This window comes from Dama dama, chromosome 2 (genome assembly GCF_033118175.1).
Source record: "Dama dama isolate Ldn47 chromosome 2, ASM3311817v1, whole genome shotgun sequence".
Lineage (NCBI taxonomy): Eukaryota > Metazoa > Chordata > Mammalia > Artiodactyla > Cervidae > Dama > Dama dama.
Window position 1 is genome coordinate 32,347,774 of NC_083682.1, and position 17,077 is coordinate 32,364,850.

General features: G+C 37.3%; 2 protein-coding genes across 2 annotated transcripts in view; one reads left to right on the top strand and one right to left on the bottom strand.

Annotated features, from left to right (window-relative positions):
- RSF1 (remodeling and spacing factor 1) overlaps positions 1 to 17,077 on the bottom strand; it is a 148,711-nt gene that overhangs the window by 59,571 nt on the left and 72,063 nt on the right. Inside the window, exons 3-4 of the mRNA XM_061168097.1 lie at positions 1,461 to 1,553; positions 340 to 545 (exon numbers count right to left, since the gene is read on the bottom strand). Coding sequence (XP_061024080.1) covers positions 340 to 545; positions 1,461 to 1,553 — 299 coding nt within the window. The remainder of the gene's footprint in view (positions 1 to 339; positions 546 to 1,460; positions 1,554 to 17,077) is intronic.
- On the top strand, positions 4,848 to 6,365 carry LOC133074149 (nuclear nucleic acid-binding protein C1D). Its single transcript, XM_061168089.1, has one exon. It carries the CDS (start codon positions 4,898 to 4,900, stop codon positions 5,321 to 5,323), a length of 426 nt encoding a protein of 141 aa, XP_061024072.1. The 5' UTR covers positions 4,848 to 4,897; the 3' UTR covers positions 5,324 to 6,365.

A 17,077-nucleotide genomic window follows, 5' to 3' on the forward strand; every position in this document is an offset into this window, starting at 1 on the left:
TATATATATAAAATATATTTCTGTTTTTCTTATATTTCTTTCTAACAATGGTTTTCTCTGTGTATATTACCTATGCATCATTATTTTTTCGATTCCAGCTCCCTAAAGTACTAGGTATATGTCCTAGTGGACATATTATTAAATGTATTTATTTATTTGACAAATAATTAAATTAAGTGTTTCCAATGCGTATTGTGCTGGGCACTAGGCTAGGTCCTAGAAACTCCTAACCCCATAAATGGAAAAGAATCACCAAGCCTCAGAGATTATATTCTGGTAGAGAAGAGATCAAAGTAAGAAACATGCAAATAAATGTAAAAAAGTTCCAATGGAAGATACCTGACAATGCATTTCCATGAAGAGCCATCTTGATCATCTTGTTCTTCTATGTACATTCTGACATTGTGATCTTGATCCAACTGGTACCAGTACATGAGGCCATCTTTGTCACGGCCAATTGGCTGGAGACGCATGGTATCAGCATCCTCCTCGTTGATAATATTCTTGAATTTGAGATTGTCATCAAATTGACACTCACAGAGGTACTGGAAAATAGTCACAACATGATTTTAATTACCCCATAAATGTTCCTCCATCACAATAAATGTGTTATGTCCAACCATGAAACTGATTCAGGGATAAGAAGAGAAATAGTATGTTTGTCCATCTTTCACTTTCCTCTCTCCTCTTTTGTACACTTATTTTATAATAACCAATTTTAAAAGACAAATTTCTAATTTAACATACAATTTTAGTATTACATAAATTTATAGGTTTAACACAACCAGTGACCCAAAAATTAAGTTATATTCTAAAGCACTGAGTGTTTATATTAAAGTCTCCCAAATTGGTTCATGGTATAAAATTTTCAATGACTTTCTCTTAAAGCTTTTAGATGAACTTTATTCTTGAAATGGCTGTCTATTTTTGAAAGCTTGAGACATACATAATTTTTACCAAAGGCAGTCTTACTGATAACTGCCTCCGGAGAATTATCTTTAAAAAATAAAAAAAGAAATTCATACTGCCAGCACCAAAATGGATGAACTAACTTTTAATTAAAATTTTTGTATATGATTAGTGTATATAAAGTCAGATTTCTTCCCTGAATCTTTGATTTAGTAAATCAGTGAAAGATTAACCACAGTTTACCATATTTATTAGCAATGATTTTGAAGGCTGCCACCAATGCATAAAATTAATCTAGGGTAACTGTTTGCCATTATCCCTACAGGCAGAGATCATTAAACCTAGATATAAGTGTGTATTGAAAAACAACCAAAAATAGTAATTTAAAGAGGAGTTTTATCACCAAAAAAATCAATAAAAAAAAGAAAATTCTATTGTCCTTTTCCACTAACAATAAAAATTTCTACTTTTTAGTTGCTTCCCAATTCAACCAGAAGGAGTCAAAGTGATTTTTTAATTAAAATAATTTTAACAAATAATAAATTTATTACCTTTAAGAGTGCTAACTTGCATTCAACACTCATTTCAAGATAGCCTTTCTTCTCCATCTCCCATGCCCAGGTGCTATTAAACTCTTGGCATATCTGTCAAGAGAAAGTTAAAGTCTTAATACAGAAAGGAAATTTTTATTTACATTGGCAGTTTTGTTGTACAACTATGTTAACTGTTTTGTTACTACATAAAGGAAAAAGTTTACGCCAAACACAGTCCAGTCCAATCACACTCTGAAATATCTACTATTTAAATATATCAGAAGCGTTGACCACTACTACTGAATGACGACTGCATTCAGGGTAAGCATGACCTCTGCAGCTGTCTCCTTTGCTCTCAAGAATTTTATATACACTCTTGTGGCAGTTTCCCAAATGCAAGTAATTATCTGATTCCACCTCTCCAACAGGACAATAATTCATCTCTATGCCTAGACTAGAAGCAAACTAAAAATAACATTCCAAGTTGTAGACACATTTTTATTCAAGTTACTCTCCAACTCGAAGTCCTCCTAATTATGGGTAAAGATTTCACTGCTTGGCTTCTATAATGTGGCATTAACTTAAATTTCTAGGTTTCTCTTTCCACACAAACATTTCAAGCAAAGCAGAGACAATTTAACAGGATGAAGAAAGAAGATCTGGATAACCATTACACTTATCAGGAGAGATGCCTCGGGCTCTATGACCTCTGTGAGACAGTTTCCTCAGCAATAAAAGGGGAGCAGTAGTAATACTGATCTTAAAGGTCGTGAAGTAGACATGAAAAATGACATAAAGTGCCTACAAGCTTCACACTCTTTTTCCAATCCAAGGAGCAAAGGGTATAATGAAGGCCCAGGGACAAGAACCAACAAAAGGCACAAGATTATCTGGTTGGGCAACTGGCTAGAAAGGCTGGGAGGAGAAAAACAAAAAGGCGAGTGAGACTGCTTACATAACCATCTCAATCTAGGAATAAAAGTAAGCTGGCCCTCCCGGGAGGGTTATTCTTTTACTCTCCTGTACCAGTGTCTTTTTTTTAAACCAACTTGTGTAATAGAATTGCAGGAGATCATTGTCAGGATAGAAAAAATATAAGCAAGCAGTATGCCCAGGAACTCTATAATGGAAGATCTTTAAAGGCAAAAAGGAAGAAAGATCTCTCTATTCTCTGGAATACCATACTTCCTTTGACTGCTATAGCACTGCATTTAGCAGAGAAAAAATACTGAGACATAGAGAGTGAAGGAAATTTTTTTTTGGAATACCACACAGGGCAGACCCTCAGGTGATTATAACAAAAGTAAAAGTCAACATATGAACAGATACTTTGCCAAAGAATATATATAACTGGCCAAAAAGCACAGAAGAAGATGACCAATGTCCTCAGTCATTAGGGAAATGTAACTCACAATCACACTGCAATACTACTTCCTACATGTTAGGATAGCTATAATAAAAAAGAAGGAAAATAGCAAATGATTGCAATGTAAACTAGAGCAGCCACTTTGTAAAAGAAAAAAAAAACGGTTAGCAGTTCCTCAACAAGTTAACACTGAGTTACCACATGACTTGGAAATTCCATTCCTTGGTATGTACATATAAAAAAATGAAAACATATACTATACAAATGTTCATCTCAATATTATTTATAATAGCCAAAGGGTGGGATCAACCCAAGTTTACATCAACTGATGAATGAATAAAATAATATGTGGAATATAAATACAATGGAATTTTATGCTCCATGAAAAGGAATGAAGTATTGCTATACTGTACAGCATGGATGAATATTAAAAACATAATGCTAGGTAAAAAAAAAAATCAGATATAGAAGGTCACAGATTTTAGAGTGTTTGTATATAGAATTTCCACAAGAGTCAAACCCATATGGACAAAATTGCTAGTGGGTAAGTAGAGGGAGGAACAGTGGTTGCTAATGGGCTTCCTTTTAGAGTAACAAAAATGCTCTACAATTAAGACAGTGTTCTACTATTAAGATGGCTCACATACTTGTGAATATGCTTAAAAAACTGGATTGCATATTTTTAAAGGGTGACTTTCACGGTATGTCAATAATATCTCAATCAAAAAAAAAAAATCAGAGGAACAGTCAACAACACAGACTAAAGCTTATGACTTGGATGAAGCATTTCGTGAGTGCTCTACTGTATACCACGCCCCTAAAATACTTTGAAGGCTAAAGCTGAGTGTGGGGAAGCTCAACTTCACCCAGAGGGGCTGAGAATGACACGGCTCCAAAGTGTAACCAACAACCTATTTACCAATGCACAGTCAATGGCTCATGGCGTCACTGATAGCAAACACAGCTGAACAACTATTGATTATCATTTACTGTGTGAAAGGGAAGGAGAGAGAGAGTGAGGTAGATACAGAGATAATTAAGATACAGGCCTCTGCATCTGCATTACTTAGCTTCAATTTACTGACCTTCATTTACAGTGTTCAGGGTGTAAAACCTTTGTTGAGCTGATATTCAGAGGTAAACATGCTATTCATTTTCAGTTTCTTTAAGCAATGAGGACTTACACTATGCTATTTGAAGACCTCCCTTCAAGGCCCATATAGCCATAACCTATTTTTACTCCCTTCCCAGGGATGCAGTGGTAAAATATACCCCTGCCACTGCAAGAGACACAAGAGTGTGGGTTTGATCCTCAGGTTGGGAAGATCCCTTGAAGTAGAAAATGGCAACCCACTCCAGTATTCACGCCTGGAAAATTCCATGGACAAAGAAGTCTGGCAGCATACAGTCCATGGGGTCTCAAAGAGTGGGACAGGACTGAGCGACTGAGCACAGCACACTGCCACCACAGAGGAAATGCCGCAAATGTAAAAAGTGCTACAAATGACACTTAAATAATTCTGATGCAGGACTACATAATCTCATCAGGGATCAGCAAACTTCTAAGGCACAAACAAAATAATTTAGGTTTTGTGACCACATGGCCTCTTTTTCAACTATTAAACTCTGTTACAGTGCAAAAGCAGTCATGTTGCTAAGTCATGTTCAGAAGCTAAGTCATGTCTGACTCTGCAAATCCATGGACTGAAGCATGCCAGGCTTCCCTGTCCCTCACCATCTCCCAAAGTTAGCTCAAACTCATGTCCATTGAGTTGGTGATGCCATTCAATGATCTCATCCTCTGTTACCTCCTTTCTCCTCCTGCTTTCAATCTTTCCCAGAATCAGGGTCTTTAACAATGAACTGTTTCTTCGCATTAAGTGACCAAAGTATTGGAGCTTCAGTTTCGGTATCAATCCTTCCAATGAATATTCAGGACTAATTTCCTTTAGGATGGACTGGTTGGATCTCCTTGCAGTCCAAGGGACTCTCAAGAGTCTTCTCCAACACCACAGTTTGAAAGCATCAATTCGACCACTGCCGACTGCTTTCCGGAAGGCAGACGTCGAAGGCCCGTGAGTTGATCGTAATGGCAGGTGAAGGAATTAATGAAGACTATCCAGTAGAAATTCATGAATATTTATCAGCATTTGAGAATTCCATTGGTGCTGTGGATGAAATGCTGAAGACCATGATGTCTGTTTCTAGAAATGAGTTGTTGCAGAAGTTGGACCCACTTGAACAGGCAAAAGTGGATTTAGTTTCTGCTTACACACTGAATTCAATGTTTTGGGTTTATTTGGCAACTCAGGGAGTCAATCCCAAGGAACATCCAGTAAAGCAGGAATTGGAGAGAATCAGAGTATACATGAACAGAGTCAAGGAAATAACAGACAAGAAAAAGGCTGGCAAGCTGGACAGGGGTGCGGCTTCAAGATTTGTAAAAAATGCCCTTTGGGAACCAAAACCTAAAAATGCATCCAAAGTTGCCAATAAAGGAAAAAGTAAAAATTAACCTTTCAGTTTTGATGTACACATATTTTAAAAGTACATAATTTTTATTGTTTTCCACAAAATGGATGATGATTATGTGGCACTGTAAGGTTTAAATGTATTCCTTATTGAATTCATGTATAAAACTTGCATTTGAAATTCATAATGGTAAAAACTTTTCCCTCCAGAAAGATTGTTATCTTTATTGGTTTTCCTATAGAACACTATGAGGTTTTTAACATTGCTGTGTATATATATATATATATATTTAAATGTTTTATTTTGTATGGGAGTATAGCTGATTAATAATGTGATAGTTTCAGGTGGACAGGGAAGGGACTCAGCCCTACATATACATGAATCAATTCTCCCCCAAACTCCTCTCCCATATAGTAGGTCCTTGTTGGTTATGCGTTTTACCTTTATGCATACATTTACAGCAGTGTGTACATGTAATCCCAAGCAACATTGTAGTATATTTTATATTTATATTTTACTGCCTCTTGACCAGACTCTTATTTGCTTAGGTCAGTCTTTCAAAGCCATTTTATAAGCAACTATTAAGTTTAAGTTAAATGTTCCTCATAAACATTTGTCTGTTTCAATGAATAATGATTTTATGACGTATGCTGAAGTTATAAATACATCTGTTCTCACTATATGATATTAAGAAAGAGTGAAATGACTTAAATGTCCATTTTTTCTCTGTAGTTATTTCATTATGCTTTCATGATTTTGGGAATTACTGCTTTTTGTGGTATTTGAAGTATGAAATTAAGACTTTAAGGTTATTCTTTAATTCTTGGCACTTTGCCACTATGTCCCATTTAAAGTAAAATACATTCTCATTAACTTTAGATGGGAAATGAGGTTGTATATTGATGGCTGAATTTTGACATAATAGCTATACCCTATCAAAGCTATTAATGTATGGCTGACCTGTTTTTAATTTTTCTCTTTTGAGTAAATGTTTCCTTGAAATTAGGAAGGTCGGTTTTAGAAGTCCTTAGAAGTGGAGGAATCCATGAGTTTTTGTTCTTTGTCCGTAGTGCCGGTAGTTAACTTGGCCTCAATTTTTTTCAGATTTTTTTTAATATTTATGAGGGTATAACAAGTATGTACAAGTATTTTGGAACAACTTTGTATGTTATATAATGCCACTTAATCAGAGGAGAAATCTGAAGGAGAGTACGTTGTATTTATATTCTGATTTGTTTTTCTGTAATATCTGTTAGTGAGAATTCTAAATATTAAAACTTTTTAAATGTCTAAGCCCAAGAATTTTAATTATATACCTTTAATGCTTTCAGTCTTTGAATTCACATCATTATGTATAGGAATGCCAAATACAGTGAAGTACTTGTACTTTAATTTTTGAAAAAGAAGTTGTTAAAATTTTCTGTGTGATTAATTCCCCATAAGTAACCTTGAATAAATGGATTTCTTGATTTATGATAGCAGATATTGGAAATGGTCTTAAAATATAATGGATTTTGTAAAGCATGTTGAACTCTTTCTATGACACATGAAGAGGAAATCACTGATGAATGCAGAAGTCTTCTGGCTCAGATGTCAGGCAATTTTTGAAGTAGAAGAACATTTATAGTTATTTCACTCCTTGTTTTACCTTTATCTCTTCTAAATTCCAATTTTTTTAAAGTAACTTCATGAGAGAAATAAATGTTATTAATATAAAAAAAAAAAAAGAAAGCATCAATTCTTTGGCGCTCAGCCTTCTTTATGGTCCAACTCTCCCATCAGTACATGACTACTGGTAAAGCATAGCTTTGACTATATGAACCTTTGTCAGCAAAGTAATGTCTTTGTTTTTTAATATGCTGTCTAGGTTTGTCAGAGCTTTCCTTCCAAGGAGCAAGCGTTTTTTCATTTCATGGCTGCAGTCACCATCTGCAGTGATTTTGGAGCCCAAAAAATAAAGTCTGTCACTGTTTCCATTGTTTCCCCATTTATTTGCCATGAAGCAATGAGACCAGATGCCATGATCTTAGTTTTCTGAATGCTGAGTTTCAAGCCAGCTTTTTCACTCTCTTCTTTCACCCTCATCAAGAGGCTCTTTAGTTCCTCTTCACTTTCTGCCACTAGAGTGGTATCATCTGCATATCTGAGGCTGTTCCTATTTCTCCTGGCAATTTTAATTCCAGCTTGTGCTTCATCTAGCCTGGCATTTCCCATGATTACTCTGCTTACATGTTAAATAAGCAGGGTGACAATACACAGCTTTGACATACTCCTTTCCCAATTTTGAACCAGTGCATTGTTTCACGGCTGGTAACTGTTGATTCTTGACCTGCATATAGATTTCTCAGGAGGCAAGTAAGGTGATCTGGTATTTCCATTTCTTTAAGAATTTTCCAGTTTGTTGTCATCCACCCAGTCAGAAGTAGATGTTTTTCTGGAATTCTCTTGCTTTTTCTATGATCCAACAGATGCTGGCAATTTGATCTCTGATTGCTCTGCCTTTTCTAAATTGAGCTTATACATCTGAAGTTCTCAGTTCATGTACTGTTGAAGCCTAGCTTGAAGGATTTTGAGCATAACCTTGTTAGCATGTAAAATGAGTACAACTGTGCAGCAGTTTTAACATTTAGCACTGCCCTTCTCTTCCAGTCCTGTGGCCACGGCTGAGTTTTCCAAATTTGCTGGCATATTGAATGCAACACTTCCACAGCATCATCTTTTAGGATTTGAAATAGCTCAGCTGGAATTCCACCTCCACTAGCTTAGTTCGTACTAATGCTTCCTAAGGCCCACTTGACGTCACATTCCAGGAAAAGCAGTATTTTCTATAATACATAAATGAGTGAGCAATACCACTTTACAATACCACTTTATTTGTAAGGAAATCTGAATTTCATATAATTTTCATCTGTCAACCATTCTCCCAACCATTTCAATATATAAAAACCATTCTTAGTTCTCAAGCCATACATAAACAGGCAGAAAGGCGAGATTTGACACAGGGGCCATAGTGTGCCTAGAGGACCAGAAACTAGCTTTGTTTATTAGAGACTGTCTAGACAGTTATTCTTGGGACCTTGAAGCAAAGGGATCCCTACTAGATTGGTAATTCACATTAACTCCCCAGGTTTCATCTGATTCTAACCAAGCAGCCTATATAGTTTGCTTTTGCATGCAATTCCTCTTTAGAGAATATTCCAATATCCAAAACATCCACATTTATCACCATAAATTATCGTTCCATAATACTGGTTTTAAGTTTGATTCTCTCTAAATGTGTTAAAGAGTGATTGTGTCTTTTTGTTTCCCCCTGTATGGTGCCTAAGGAACAGTCTTTCTGATTCACACACAAAATCAATGTTCCATGTCTGCAAGGTTGAATGCCATTCAGCATGGGAGGTCTCTTGGCTGCCTGCCTGTTGTCATTCTAAAACTCCCTGTGTCTATTCTTCTTGACTTCTACAGAGAATAAACAAGGTTGAGAATGGAAAATAAGGGGTAGGGGGTGGGGGGGGGGGCATTTAAAAGTTCACAGCAGCTTAACATGTGTAAGAAAGGTGGTTAGACGTGCCTATTCAGCAAAAACACAGACTTTAACTCAGTGAGATCATTAACATATTAATCTTAGACTCATATACACAATGGGAGCACCAGTAATTCTTCTCTTTCTGGCAGTTTAGAAGGTGAGGTATTAAAAAGGAGGAAGGGTGTAGAAAAACCACAAAATTCTCAGCATGAACATCCAAATGTTGGCACTGAGAGACTAGACCAACATTTGAATGGCTTCTATCAGCCTAAGGACACACCCCTGCTCTTTCATTGTTGTCTAGAAAAGTCAAGGTTGCCAAAAGGATTTATTGTTTGCTCCAGCCAACATCTGATCAGATCCTGGAGGACCTCTAAATCTCTCTTTTTTTTCCTTTTTGTCACGACAGGCAGCTTGCAGGATCTTAGCTCCCTGACCAGGAATTGAACCTGCGCCATCCCAGTGAAAATGACAAGTATTAACTACTGGACTGCCAAGGAATTCCCCCTAACTACTTTTAAAACAAACAAACTTAATTGTAAATCTTTCCTCTAAACTTTTGAGAGGTATATATATATATATGTCCTACAGGACAGGCGTGTCCTTCTCAAGGACCTGAAAACCAATCCTTTTGTATGTAATCATCAGATTGAAGAAGTTGCAGGCACAAAAGGCCTAATCAAGCTGACTTAGACCAACTCTCATAACTGGCTTTTGTGATTTTTTTATTTCCCTAACCCAGCTCAACTCCTTTACTCTCTCATTACCATCTCCCCAACTCCCTCTTCCTACCTTTAATATACCAGCCACCTCTGGGCAAACTGAAATTGAGTTCAAGCTCCATCTACTAGAGTACTTACTGAATAAATCTGTCATTACAGCCTTTAACCAGTGTTCGGTTTTGTTTACCTTTGATGAGGGAGCCACTTAATATCAATCAGATGGAAATCTTTATTTTACAACTTAAAAACATGAAGTCTAAAGAGATTCATTTATCCAGTGATTCCACAAACATTTATTGAGTACTTGTTCGAAGGCAGGAACTAATCAAAGAGCAGGGACACCATGGTAGAGAAAACAATCAAACTGCCACGATGGAGCTTATATTCTAGGAGGTAGTCAAATGGGTGAAAATAAGAAAATATCAAGTGTAGACAAAACAGAACACTGTGAGAGAGAAAAGGTTTAGTGCTCAGGCAAGGCCTCATTTTAAAAAGCTTACATTTGACACAAAAAGTTGAGACATGACTGATAAACAGAAACCAGCCACAGAAAGACCTGCTGTAGGAATGTTTCTGACAGAAGAAACAAGCCGGCACAGAGGTCTGACATATCCAAAACCAGGAAAAAAGATCACTGTCAATGAAGCAGAATAAGGGGGAGAACAAAAAGAAAAGGAAACCAAAGGCCAGATTATGTAAGACAGGGTAAGAAATTAAAATCTAATTTCAAATGCGATGGGAGGATTTTTTACATTTTGGGGAGTGGGTAGTATAAGTGGTTCAGAATATTGTGTTAAATGCTGGAGAGGGTGTCAGGAAAAGAAAACCCTCCTACACTGCTGGTGGGATTGTAAACTTGTACAGCCACTATGAAAAACGTAAAGAGGTTCCTAAAAAAACTAAATAAAGAGTTGCCATATGATCCAGCAATCCCACTCCTGGGCATCTATCCAGAGGAAATTCTAATTATAAAAGATGCACCCTATGTGCACAGGAGCACTGTTTACAATAGCCAAGACAAGGAAGCAACTAAACGTCCATGGACAGATTGATAAAGAATGTGGCATATATTATATATACAATGGAATATCACTCATACATCAAAAAGAGTAAAATGTCATTTTGCAACAACGTGGATGGGCCCACAGATTATCATACTAAGTGAAATTAGAAACAGAAAGACAAATACCATAGGATACATCACTTATATGTGGAATCTAAAATTTGACACAAATGAACTCATCTACAAAACAGAAAGAGACTCACAGACACAGAAAACAAACTTATGGTTACCAAAGCAGAAAGCACGCATGCTCAGTCCCTTCTGACTCTGCAACCCCATGGACTGTAGCCTGTCCAGCTCTTTTGTCCATGGGATTTTCCAGGCAAAAATACTGGAGTGGCCACTTCCTTCTCTAGGGGATCCTTCTGACCCAGAGATGGAGCCCATGTCTCCTGCATTGGCAGGTGGATTCTTTTTTTATAGATGAATATTCTTTTTTTTAAAAAATTTATTGACTTTTCAGTTGAAGGATAATTGCTTTACAGAAATTGTGTTGGTTTTTGCCAAACATCGACATGAATCAGCCATAGGCACACATATGTCCCCTCCCTCCACCTCCCTTCCCATCCCACCCCTCTGGGTTACAGAGCCCAGGTGTGAGTCCCCTGAGACATACAGCAAATTCCCACTGGCTATCTATTTTACATATGGCAATATAAGTTTCCATGTCACTCTCTCCAGAAATCTCACCCTCTCCTTCCTCCCCTGGCCCCATCTCGCTAAGTCTGTTCTCTATGTCTGTGTAGCCATCTGGAAGCCCAAAGGGGTTAGCAGGTTAGCAGTTAATTTAATTAACTCCTAAATGAGGAGTTTGGGATTAGCAGATACAAACTACTATATATAAAATAACAGCAAGGTCCTACTGTGTATCACAAGAAACTATATTCAATATCCTGCAATGGACCATAATATGTAAGACTAAGATAACCAAAAGAATATGAAGACTATGGCTGAATCACTATGTTATATGCCAGAAACAATACAAAACTATAAATCACCCATACTTTAATCAAAAAAAAAAAAAAAATACTGTGTTAGTTTCAGGTATATGCCCAGGAACGGGACTGCTGGATCATATGGTAGCTCGATTTTTAGTTTTGAAAGGAACCTCCTTACTGTTTCCTATAGTGGCTGCACCAATTTACACCCTGCCCGCCCACTCCCCACCCCCACAGTGTAGGAGGGTTTTAATATGATGAGATGATTTTTAATGGGGGAAAAATTAGGTCAGATATATGTTTCAAAAATGGCTGCTGTGTGTAAAATAGGTTGCAGAGGGGAAAGAACAGAAACTACAAAACTTTTAAGGCAAGAGACAATAATGACACGGACTATGGTGTAGTAGTGGGAACAGAAAAAAGCAAATAGCTATATTTTGAAGGGAGAACTTTAAGGACTTTTGAAAGAACAGATGTGGAAGGTGACTGAAAAGGAAAATCAAAGGTGACATCTAAATTCCTTGACTTGAACAAATGGAAGGATAAAAGCACTTTTAATGAAGGTATAAAGGAACACTTGAGGAAAAAGAGCTGTCTTATACCTACAGAGTTTGAGGTACCTATTATATACATCTAAGAAATGTCCTTCTCAAATTTAGTGACTAAACTGAATCTGCATCAAAACTGAAGCTATGACTCCTGGTTCAGATCTTTCCACTGCATCCCATACAGTTTTCACTAAAACCTTTTCAAGTCTGAGTCAAGAAGAGTTTTTTGGCTGAGCTCTGAGAAGTCATCTTTTTATCCCTAGGGTGTGACAAGGCATGAGATACACAGCAGGCACAAAACAAATATCTAATGAATAAACAAAAGATGTAGAAAAATGATGTTTTTACCTTAATTTAATAAATTATTATTTTAAATTAGCCATCAATAACTTCTGACTAGAATAGCAACAGCTAACATTTATTGTGTGTTTACCACATGCCAAGTACTATTCCAACCACTTTAAAATATTAATTCAGTCAATTCTCATAAGTCTTTACATGGGTGTACTATTATCCTTAGGAGGTTCTGTGCTTTAGCCAAGAAATAAGAGAAATAGGAATTAGTATCTCTAGTAATTTATAGTGAAATCAGTAATGTATTTAAGACACCAATTAGGTCAGTTTTCACCAACCATATTATGGACAAAGGCTAGATTGAGAATTAGAAATCATGTAGTTTTGTTATTACACTCAAATTAAACCTCACCAAGTACCCCTGACCAAATATGTAAATATGTCCAACTATTTTATATATAATATTCTTTCCAGACGACTAAATGAAACATTTACTGAGCACATTTAGTATTAGAAAAGCAAAGATGAATTAACAGTCTCTGTGCTGAGAAGTTCAGAATTCAGAGAAAGTCATGAAAACAAGTAATTAGAGGGGAGAAGCAGTCACTGAGTCACCTACAAGCTGAGAAACTGGTATATCTATGTACTATGAAAATAAAGGAGAGAAACCCTTCAGCCAATGGATGAAGGTGTGACACTTTTATTCAAGTGGTGACATTTATGCTAGGACCTAAAGGATGAATGAGGTTCTACCAGAAAAGGAGGTAAATAAATAGTACTTCAAGAAGAAACAGAACAGAATATGATAACCAATGGGGATGTGAATATTTTGGTCTGTTCTGTCAACGTGAAGGCGAATAAGAGAGCTCTTTATGCTGAGCCCTTCGAGTCCTAAATCATGAGTGCTGAGGGGTGGGAGTGGGAAGAGACAAGGCCATGAAAGTAGGTCATTGCTCATAAATATGAGGACTCAACAAGCATTCGGAAGTACTGATGAAAAACAGTTCTGTTGTACTATGGCAAGACAGGAGGATAGAATCCAAGGTCAAGGAGACCCATTAAAGCCTGTTTTGCAATAACTCACGGAAAAGGTGATGAAGCTTGGCCTAACCCTGCAGAGGATACTCAAGAGAAGGCAGATTCACATTGTTAGTGTACGTATCTTACAAAAGCAACAAGCTTTATGCTTAATACATTATATAGTAAATGTTTTACTCTTTACAATAGACCGTTCACAAATATTACTTCATTTGGGGTGGATGGCCCATAAAGCTACAAGATTTTTTAAAGCAAAACAAAGTCTGATCATCTTTCTATTTTCTACAGTATCTCCCAAGTTCATGATCTTACTGACTGTGGACACTAAATATTTACACTATCAGTAATCTCTGATACAACTACAGAGTCAACTTACTATTTTGATGAGCTACCTGGGAATACTGCCTATAACAATGCATATTAAGAGTTACATATAGAATGGAAGATTCTTTCATTCCTTAAAATATATACTGGATATATTTCAATGGCAAGATTTCTCAAGCAATGTGGTTTTAAAAATCAAAAGAATACCAAAATCCCAAGTGACAAGAGCACAGTCATGTATCAATTAATGGGTTTATTCCACAAAAAGGATAGATAGTTCTTTATCAGTATTTTGCTGTATGTTAGACACTGTGATTGACATCAGGATAAGTAAGATGCTACAACTCTTGCAAAAGGGACTCAGTTGGACAGGCAGCTGGAATCTGTTAACCTACAAATATGGCACATTTACACAAGTCAAAAATTTGAGAAGCTACTCTCAACAGTCTATTCTGAAGGGTAGTAAAAGGTACTTTGCAAGTTTCTGGCAAAAATCCAGCAAGAAAAATCAAATCTCTATCATAGCTATTTTAGATTCATAGATAAGAGTAAACCATATACCTAAAATACACCCAACTGGAAAGAGTATAATTGTTAAGTTCCTCTTTCCAAGAGATCTACTTTTTTTTTTTTTTTTAAATTTTTTTATTAGTTGGAGGCTAATTACTTCACAACATTTCAGTGGGTTTTGTCATACATTGACATGAATCAGCAATAGATTTACACGTATTCCCCATCCCGATCCCCCCTCCCACCTCCCTCTCCACCCGATTCCTCTGGGTCTTCCCAGTGCACCAGGCCCGAGCACTTGTCTCATGCATCCCACCTGGGCTGGCGATCTGTTTCACCATAGATAGTATACATGCTGTTCGTTTGAAACATCCCACCCTCACCTTCTCCCACAGAGTTCAAAAGTCTGTTCTGTATTTCTGTGTCTCTTTTTCTGTTTTGCATATAGGGTTATCGTTACCTTCTTTTTAAATTCCATATATATGTGTTAGTATGCTGTAATGTTCTTTATCTTTCTGGCTTACTTCACTCTGTATAATGGGCTCCAGTTTCATCCATCTCATTAGGACTGATTCAAATGAATTCTTTTTAATGGCTGAGTAATATTCCATGGTGTATATGTACCACAGCTTCCTTATCCATTCATCTGCTGATGGGCATCTAGGTTGCTTCCATGTCCTGGCTATTATAAACAGTCTGAGATGAACATTGGGGTGCACGTGTCCAAGAGATCTACTTTTTATCAATAATCTAAATAGGAAGGGAAATAAGGTTTTAGTATAAAATAGACTGCGATTCAAATCCAGGCTCTATCAACATGTGATCCTGTCAAGGTCAATCACCTCTCTCAATTTCAGGGTCTTCTATAAAATGGAGGTTATCTTGCTAATAAAACTGATGAAATTAGGAAGATGTCTATCAGATCCTCATAGTGCCACAGCTACATATATAAATGCAAACCTGAAAATGGACCCAGAAAAACACAACAAGAACAAACTGGAACACAAGAAGAAAATAAAGAGAATTAAGAGCTGTTAGGAAGTAGATTGGGCTTTCCTGGTGGCTCAGTGGTAAAGAACCCGCCTGCAATGCAGGAGCCATAGAAGATGTGGGTTCAATCCCTGGGTCGGGAAGATCCCCTCAAGGAGGGCACAGCAACCCACTCCAGTATTCTTGCCTGGAAAATCCCATGGACAGAGGAGTCTGGTGGGCCACAGTTCATAGAGTTGCAAAGATTCCAACACAACTGAAGCGACTTAGCAGCAACAGGAAGTAGATCAGTGTTCTTCAAACTGTACATAAATATTGTTTCAAGATACTTTTGTTTCAAATATATTTAAAATACCCAGTATTTAAATAAAATTATTGGTGACTGATTTAATTGCCTACTTTTATTTTCTGGGTAATTAACCCTATATATAGGACACGACTGAGCAACTTCACTTTCACTTTTCACTTTCATGCATTGGAAAAGGCAATGGCAACCCACTCCAGTGTTCTTGCCTGGAGAATCCCAGGGACGGGGGAGCCTGGTGGGCTGCCATCTATGGGGTCGCACAGAGTCGGACACGACTAAAGCGACTTAGCAGCAGCAGCAGCAGGCTTTCCTTGTAGCTCAGATGGTAAAGAATCTGCCTGCAATGTGGGAGACCTGGGTTCAATCCCTGAGTTGGGAAGATCCCCTGGAGAAGGGAGAGCTACGCACTCCAGCATTCTTGCCCAACCATGGACAGAGGAGCCTGGTGGGCTACAGTCCATGGGGTCGCAAAGATTTGGACACAACCGAGTAGCTTTCACTTACAGGCTTCCCTGATAGCTCAGGGGTAAAGAATATGTCTGCCAATGTAGGCGATGTAAGAGATGTGGGTTTGATTTGTGAGTGGGGAAGATCCCCTGGAGGAGGAAATGCCAACCCACTCCAGGCATTCCTGCCTTGGAAATCCTATGGACAGAGGAGCCTGGCAAGCTACAGTCCATGGGGTCGCAAGAGTCAGACACGACTTAGCAACTAAACAACAAACCCTATATTATACTGAATGGGCTGCCTTGTTAGGATATGTATCCAATATGATAGTAAACATGTTGTTACTGCCAGATCAAGAGAAAATTCCCTGTTGCATTTTTATATATTGTGGAGATATATATGAATTTAGTATATAGAGAAATATTTTTGTATATAAACATAAAATTTACCATTTTAGTCATTAAGTGTATAATTTAGTGGCATTAATCAATCACATTCACAATGCTGTATAATCATTGATATTTCTTATTTCCAAAAGTTTTTTTTTTATTATCCAGACAAAAACTTTCTTTTGGGCACACCACTTGGCTTGTGGGATATTAGTTTCCCAACGAGGGACTGAACCCAGGCCCTCGGCAGTAAAAGGGTGGAATCCCAATCACTGGACTGTCAGGGAATTCCCTTCAACAGAAGATCTTTAAGTTTTAAGCAATTAACTCCCAATTCTCCTCCCACTCTGCAGCACCTCGTAATCTCTGATCTACTTTAATATATGTCCTTTTGTGTCTGGCTTCTTTTACTTAGCATAATGTTTGCAAGGACTGCCCATGTGGTGGCAAATATAAGAAGTTCTTTCCTTTCTAAGGATGAAAAATATTGCATTGTATGAATGTATCACATTTTGTTTACTGATGGACATTTGGGTAGTGTCAACCTTTGGGCTATTATGGATTAAGCTACAATAAATACTGGCATACAAGTGTCTGTGAGTCTGTTTTCGGTTCTTCTGAGTATACAGGTAGGTGGAGAACTGATGGGTCACACAGCAGTTATATGTTTAGCTTTTTTTTTTTTTTTTTGACTGTACAGC